General features: G+C 39.7%; 1 protein-coding gene across 1 annotated transcript; it reads left to right on the top strand.

Annotated features, from left to right (window-relative positions):
* Positions 1 to 3,597: 3,597 nt before the first annotated feature.
* On the top strand, positions 3,598 to 7,803 carry LOC119079795 (uncharacterized protein K02A2.6-like). Its single transcript, XM_037187856.1, has 4 exons — positions 3,598 to 3,868; positions 4,530 to 5,663; positions 5,709 to 7,081; positions 7,132 to 7,803. Exons 1-4 carry the CDS (start codon positions 3,598 to 3,600, stop codon positions 7,801 to 7,803), a joined length of 3,450 nt encoding a protein of 1,149 aa, XP_037043751.1.
* The last annotated feature ends 205 nt before the right edge of the window (positions 7,804 to 8,008 follow it).

Genomic DNA, 8,008 nt, shown 5'->3' with positions numbered 1-8,008 from the left:
TTTGGGAGACTGACCGAGAAGTCTCGTTTTGAATATTTTACGAGAATGTAAGAGACCGACCGAGTGGTCTTTCTGGATTATTTTTCGTTGGACTTTGGAGACTGACCGAGAAGTCTCGTTTTGAATATTTTACGAGAATGTAAGAGACCGACCGAGTGGTCTTTCTGGATTATTTTTCGTTGGACTTTGGAGACTGACCGAGAAGTCTCGTTTTGAATATTTTACGAGAATGTAAGAGACCGACCGAGTGGTCTTTCTGGATTATTTTTCGTTGGACTTTGGGAGACTGACCGAGAAGTCTCGTTTTGAATATTTTACGAGAATGTAAGAGACGACGACCGAGTGGTCTTTCTGGATTATTTTTCGTTGGACTTTGGGAGACTGACCGAGAAGTCTCGTTTTGAATATTTTACGAGAATGTAAGAGACCGACCGAGTGGTCTTTCTGGATTATTTTTCGTTGGACTTTGGGAGACTGACCGAGAAGTCTCGTTTTGAATATTTTACGAGAATGTAAGAGACCGACCGAGTGGTCTTTCTGGATTATTTTTCGTTGGACTTTGGGAGACTGACCGAGAAGTCTCGTTTTGAATATTTTACGAGAATGTAAGAGACCGACGAGTGGTCTTTCTGGATTATTTTTCGTTGGACTTTGGGAGACTGACCGAGAAGTCTCGTTTTGAATATTTTACGAGAATGTAAGAGACCGACCGAGTGGTCTTTCTGGATTATTTTTCGTTGGACTTTGGGAGACTGACCGAGAAGTCTCGTTTTGAATATTTTACGAGAATGTAAGAGACCGACCGAGTGGTCTTTCTGGATTATTTTTCGTTGGACTTTGGGAGACTGACCGAGTGTCTCGTTTTGAATATTTTACGAGAATGTAAGAGACCGACCGAGTGGTCTTTCTGGATTATTTTTCGTTGGACTTTGGGAGACTGACCGAGAAGTCTCGTTTTGAATATTTTACGAGAATGTAAGAGACCGACCGAGTGGTCTTTCTGGATTATTTTTCGTTGGACTTTGGGAGACTGACCGAGAAGTCTCGTTTTGAATATTTTACGAGAATGTAAGAGACCGACCGAGTGGTCTTTCTGGATTATTTTTCGTTGGACTTTGGAGACTGACCGAGAAGTCTCGTTTTGAAATTTTACGAGAATGAAAGAGACCGACCGAGTGGTCTTTCTGGATTATTTTTCGTTGGACTTTGGGAGACTGACCGAGTGTCTCACTTCAAGAATATTTTTTTGAAATACAGAGACCAAATCAGCAGTCTCATTTTTTTGAAATAGAAAACAACTGAGCGGTCTTTTTTTAATATTTGACTCTGACCGACTGCAGAGACCTATGAGAGTTCTCTTTGAACTTAACTTTTAATTATAAACGCAATTTTGTTTCTATCAAGTTTTGCTGCTGTGTTTGCATCGAGTTCTGTGAACAAGTAGCCATTTCGACGGCGTATTTATTTTGATCAGCTGGTATTGGTTTCGTAACTATTTTCTAAAAAACTTTATTACTCACATCATTACTGTATCATTAGTCTCATAAATAATTTAAATAATTAGGTAAAATAAAAGTTTAGTTCTAAAGAGAACTCTCAAAGGTCTCTACAGTGGATCAGAGTCAAAGTATGTCAAAAATTGAAACAGTTGGCCTCTGCATTTTAAAAAAAATATGTTCTTAAATGAGACCACTCAGTTGGTCTCTGCTTCAGTCTCGCATTCAAAAAAATTTTGACACATGATAAGAAGACACTGAGTTGGTCTTCTGTCATTTCGAAAAAATATGTTCTTGAAATGAGACCACTCGGTCAGTCTCATAAAGTCCAACGAAAAAAAAATCCAAGAGAGACCATTCGTCGTTCGATTACATTCTCATAAAATATTCAAAAACGAGACTACTCCGCCGTCTCATAAAGTCCAATGAAAAATAATCCGAAAAGACTACTCGTTCGGTCTCTTACATTCTCGTAAAATGTTCAAAAACGAGACTACTCGGCCGGTCTCATAAAGTCCAATGAAAATAATCCGAAAAGACACTCGTTCGTCTCTTATTCTCGTAAATATTCAAAACGAGACTTCTCGGTCAGTCTCCAAAGTCCAACGAAAAATAATCCAAGGAAGACCGTCAGTCGGCCTCAAAGTTTTTGTAACAACGGTTCGAAATAAGACTTATACGAAGATATATCCAATTTAGCAACACGCGTAAGTGGCTGGCAGTCCAATCCTAAAGTTAAGCATCATTCGAGCGGTTAGTACTTGGAGTGGTGACCGGAAAATACATTACGAAATAAAAAAAGGTAAAAAAAAATCAAATATCACTAAAATTTCTATCATTTCAGCGAATTATAAGAAAAAATAAAAAGCTGTGCCATCTGTGAATGCGGGAAGAAACTACAGCCTAAAGACAATGAAATATCTCACAGATGGAAAATGGAAATGAGAGTTGTTCTCAGATGGTCTCAGAAAATGTCGAAAAGAAAGTGATAGTTCTCAGATGGCCTCAAAAGGATCTCGAAAAAAAATTAAAATGAGACTTCTCAAATAACCTCAAGAAATATCGAAAAGAAAGTGAGAGTTCTCAGATAGTCTCAAAAGACGTCGAAAAGAAAGTGAGAGTTCTCAGATGGCCTCTAAAAGGATCTAGAAAAAACTGAAATGAGACTTCTCAAAGAGTCTCAAAAATATTTTGAGTCTCAAACATAGTCAAATCTAAAAAAGAGACCACTCAGTCGGTCTCGTAAACTATTTTGAAAAGAGACCACTCAGTCGGTCTCGCAAATTATTAAAAAAGAGACCACTCGGTCGGTCTCGTAAAATACAGAAGAAGAGACTACTCGGACAGTCTCGTAAAATACAGAAGAAGAGACCACTCGGTCAGTCTCGTAAAATAGAGAAGAAGAGACCACTCGTCAGTCTCGTAAAATACAGGAGAAGAGACCACTCGGTCAGTCTCGTAAAATACAGAAGAAGAGACCACTCGGTCAGTCTCGTAAAATAAAGAAGAAGAGACCACTCGGTCGGTCTCGTAAAATACAGAAGAAGAGACCACTCGGTCGGTCTCGTAAAATACAGAAGAAGAGACCACTCGGTCGGTCTCGTAAAATACAGGAGAAGAGACTGTTGGATACACGCATACATGCAAATGTGTATGTAAGATGATTGCCCGATATGTCAATGTTATCAGAATATGCAAAAGTCGTTAGTCGTTATCGAGCAATCGCATGAAGTCAAACTAAATCGAATATGTCATTTGATCGATTAATAAATGAATTATTTTTACCGAAACTGCACTTCGTTTATTTGTTTCCGAGAACACAACATTTGGCGACGAGGCTAAAGGACATGTCAGTGAATTTAATGTAAATTAAATCAACGTAATTTCAAGTTACATCAGATTGAACAATTTTACGAAAAAATTCATTGTGTGCGTCCAAAGTATAAGGACAATTCAAAGTCACCTACGTTGAAGGTTAAGCTCAGTGTGTAAAGGACAAACGTTTTATGTGTTTATCGGTACGGTGTTGTTATACGATTTGAACATTCGATATAACGTTGTGCGTATGATTTATTGGACTGTGTGTTAAATCTGTTTCGCGATGGATGAAGCTTTATTAAAATTGTTAGCAGATCAGACACTTGCTCTGCAAGAATTGACTAAAATAGTTGTCGCTAACAAACTCGACGGTGATGCAATACATGCTAATAATGCTCAACGATCAATGGATTTATTGGCAAACTCACTCACCGATTACATGCATGAACCTCAAAGCAAATTCACGTTCACAACATGGTATGATCGACACGAGGACGTGTTTTTGGTTGATGCGAAAAATCTTGATGATGCAGCAAAAGTGCGACTGTTATTGCGTAAGTTGGATGATAAATCGCATTCCACATACGTGAATTTCATTTTACCGAAGAAAACGAGCAGAATTCGTTCGAGGATACCGTCAAGATTTTGAAGAAAATGTTCGGCGAACCGGAATCATTGTTCAGCGTTCGATACAACTGTATGAAACTGGTTAAAAAATCATCTGACGATTTTATTGCTTTTGCCAGTATAGTCAATAAGGAATGTGAACGCTTTGAATTTGCGAATTTGACATCGGACCAATTTAAATGTTTGATTTTTATATGTGGCCTGACTTCATGTGAAAAAGAGTTTCGCACACGTTTGTTAATGAAAGTCGAGTCGGAGGCAGCGTTGACCTTGGACACATTGACCGTTGAATGTAAGCGATTAATGGATCTCAAATCGAATGCAGAATTGATCGTGAAAAATACACCGAGTTCATCCGCGCCGCAAGTCAAGCAGATTTTTGATAAAACAAAAAGAAATCGGCCAAGCCGGTGGAACAGAAATCGGCCAAGCCGGTGGAACAATCCAATTCACCGAATCAACAATCAAAATTCAACGAAAAAAGTTCCGTATCGTCCGTGTTGGCTTTGTGGTGAAAAACATTTCGTCAAGGAATGCACGTATACAAAACATCTTTGCCGTGATTGTAACAAACGGGACACAAAGAAGGATTTTGTAATTATGCCCAACCGAAAAAGCAGAATTCAAGTCAAACAAATTCTTCGGATAAACGCACCAAAGTGATTGCTGTTTCGAAAGTGGATTTTGCTGCGAAGAGAAAATTCATTGTTATCCACATCAATGGAACACCGATACGTCTACAAGTGGATACAGCATCTGACGTCACCATTATTTCACGTGACAACTATGTGCTATTGGGTCAACCACCAGCGGTTGAATGTATCGAATATGCTCAAAATGCATCTGGTGATCCTCTGTCGTTACAACTCGAGTTCGATTGCAAAATTTCCTTTAACAACGTTGATACAGCCGGCGTATGTTATGTGACAGATGTACCTGACTTGAACGTTATTGGCAACGATTGGCTAGATTTGTTTGGATTATTCGACGTTCCGTTGAATGCTGTTTGCAGTCAAATAACCAAGACATCAAATCCTGTCAATACACACGACTTTATGGTGAACTTCAAGCAAAGATTTTCATCAGTGTTCAGTTCGACTCTGGGCAAATGCACTAAAACCCAAGTCACATTACGTCTCAAACCTGAGGCACAACCAGTTTTCCGTCCGAAACGTCCAGTTGCATATGCTGCTGTTCCAATAGTTGACGCCGAACTGGATCGTTTGCAAGAAATGGATGTTCTTAGTCCCATTTCGTATTCCGAATGGGCTGCTCCAATTGTTACAACCAAGAAACCTAATGGATCCATACGTTTATGCGCCGATTTTGCTACTGGTCTGAACGATGCATTGGAAACGTACCATTATCCATTACCAACGCCGGATTCGATTTTTGCTACATTGAATGGCGGAAAGTATTACTCAAAAATCGATTTTGCTGATGCTTACTTCCAGTTAGTGGTGGACGAGTCATCCAAGAAATATATCACCATAAATACGCATCGTGGTCTATTTCAATTCAATCGTTTACCGTTTGGAGTTAAAGTCGCTTCTGCGGTTTTTCAACAAATCATTGACGCGATGATTGCGGGTTTGGACCGAACTTGTGGATATCAGGACGATATCACCGTAAATGGACGTACGATCGAGGAACACAACCGAAATTTGATTGCATTGTTCGAACGAATCAAAGAGTGGGGTTTCAACATACGCCATCACAAGTGTAAGTTCATGATGACAGAAATTGAATTTCTTGGTTTCATTATAGATGAACACGGTCGTCGACCGAATACAGCCAAAGTTCAAGCTATTGTTGATATGCCTGAGCCACATGATGTTACAACAGTCAAATCGTTCTTGGGCATGATAAATTATTACTCCAAGTTCGTCAAAGAGATGAAAGATCTACGTTTTCCATTGGATCGTTTGCTATGCAAGGACGTAAAATTTGAATGGACTGACGAGTGTCGCGAAGCTTTCAATAAAGCGAAGGAAATTTTATTATCCGATTTGCTGTTGGCTCATTATGATCCCAATGTGCCGATTAGAGTTGCAGCTGATGCATCGATTCATGGGCTTGGTGCTGTTATTTTTCATCGATATGACGACGGTTCAGAGAAAGCTATCGAACATGCATCACGAAGTCTTTCTCCTGCTGAGAAAAACTACGGTCAAATCGAAAAGGAAGCGTTGTCATTGGTATTCGCTGTTCAGAAATTCCACAAAATGATTTGGGGACGAAAATTTGTCTTGGAAACCGACCACAAACCATTGCTCGCTGTATTTGGTGCAAAGAAGGGCATTCCGGTCCATTCATCGAGCCGTCTACAGCGATGGGCGATTTCATTGATGTCATACGATTTCGTTGTTGAACATAAGAACACCGAAAATTTCGGACATGCAGATGCACTGTCTCGACTTATTGCTAATCATCAATCGCCATTGGAACCGATCATCATTTCATCAATTCGCATTCTGGAGGATTCAATCAATCGAATTTTGGTCGATGCAATCCGTGTGCTACCTGTCACTGCTGAAATGATTGCACACGCAACGAAAAATGACGAGTTACTTGCATCCGTGAGTACATATTTGAAGTCGACTTGGCCTTCACATATTGACAATGACGTACTGAAGATATTTTACAATCGACGTGAATCGTTATGCGAATTGGACGATTGTTTGTTATTCAATGATCGGGTTGTAATTCCGTTATCGTTACAGAATGAAATTTTACAACAACTTCACGTTGCTCATCCTGGCATTGTTCGAATGAAAGCTTTAGCTCGCAGTTACGTATACTGGCCAAACATTGACAAAGACATCACCGAATATGTGCAACGTTGTTCACGTTGTGCAAGTACAGCAAAAACACCGGTTAAGGCAACGTTATCGTCATGGCCCAAGTCATCGCATGTCTGGTCTCGTGTGCATATTGATTTTGCTGGAGAGTTTCAAGGACACTACTATTTTGTCATCGTAGATTCCTATTCCAAGTGGCCAGAAATTTTCATTATGAACACATTACATCTGCTGCAGCGATTTCTAAATTACAAGAACTTAACGCACGTTTTGGCAATATGTCGATTCTTGTTTCCGATAATGGTCCTGCGTTCATCTCTGTTGAATTCGACGAATTTTGTAAGGCAAACGGAATATATCACATAAAGACACCCGTGTACCACCCACAGTCAAATGGTCAGGCCGAACGATTTGTCGATACATTCAAGCGGGCACTCAAAAAAGCAAAAGGGGAGGAACGTGTACCTGACGTTCTACAGACATTTCTTCAGCGTTATCGGATGACGCCAAACGCTCAATTACCGAACAATTGCAGTCCAGCCGAAGTTATGTTTGGACGAAAAATGAATTCAGTTCTAGATTTGGTGAAACCGAGATTGAAATTTGATGTTATTCGTGATGTCAAAATGGAAGACCAATTCAACACTAAACATGGAGCAAAGCATCGAATTTTCTATCCGAATCAGAAAATTTATGTACGAGATTTCCGTGAGAGGAAAATTGTATGGTCACCAGCCGTGATCATCGAACGAGTCGGCAATGTGGTATACAACGTTGAATGCGATGGAATCATATGGCGTCGTCATGCAAATCAAATTCGTGTCCGATACGAATATGAGGATGAGCAGTCTGATCCAGTGTTAAGTTTGTTGTACGATGTATTTGAAACGACACCATTACCAGTCATCATTCAGCAACCTGAAGTATCACAAAGTACACCACAGCCGAACGAAACATTTTCAACCATTCCAACAATTCCAGCCCGACCACAACGTGACCGCCGTCAAGTTGTTCGTACCGATTTTTCACGTTGCGTCAAGGGGAGATATTTGGATCTTTAATGGGGGAGATGTTGGATACACGCATACATGCAAATGTGTATGCAAGATGATTGCCCGATATGTCAATGTTATCAGAATATGCAAAAGTCGTTAGTCGTTATCGAGCAATCACATGAAGTCAAACTAAAATCGAATATGTCATTTGATCGATTAATAAATGAATTATTTTTACCGAAACTGCACTTCGTTTATTTGTTTCCGAGAA

This window comes from Bradysia coprophila, unplaced genomic scaffold (genome assembly GCF_014529535.1).
Source record: "Bradysia coprophila strain Holo2 unplaced genomic scaffold, BU_Bcop_v1 contig_334, whole genome shotgun sequence".
Taxonomy (NCBI): domain Eukaryota; kingdom Metazoa; phylum Arthropoda; class Insecta; order Diptera; family Sciaridae; genus Bradysia; species Bradysia coprophila.
This window is presented reverse-complemented; position numbering and strand designations above follow the sequence as displayed.

Excerpts from the sequence above, each read along its gene's own strand:
- LOC119079795 (XM_037187856.1), top strand. The coding sequence starts at position 3,598 with ATGGATGAAGCTTTATTAAAATTGTTAGCAGATCAGACACTTGCTCTG. Across the intron at positions 3,869-4,529 it reads AAAAGTGCGACTGTTATTGC|GATTTTGTAATTATGCCCAA; the intron begins GTAAGTTGGATG and ends GACACAAAGAAG. Across the intron at positions 5,664-5,708 it reads CAACATACGCCATCACAAGT|ATGAACACGGTCGTCGACCG; the intron begins GTAAGTTCATGA and ends GTTTCATTATAG.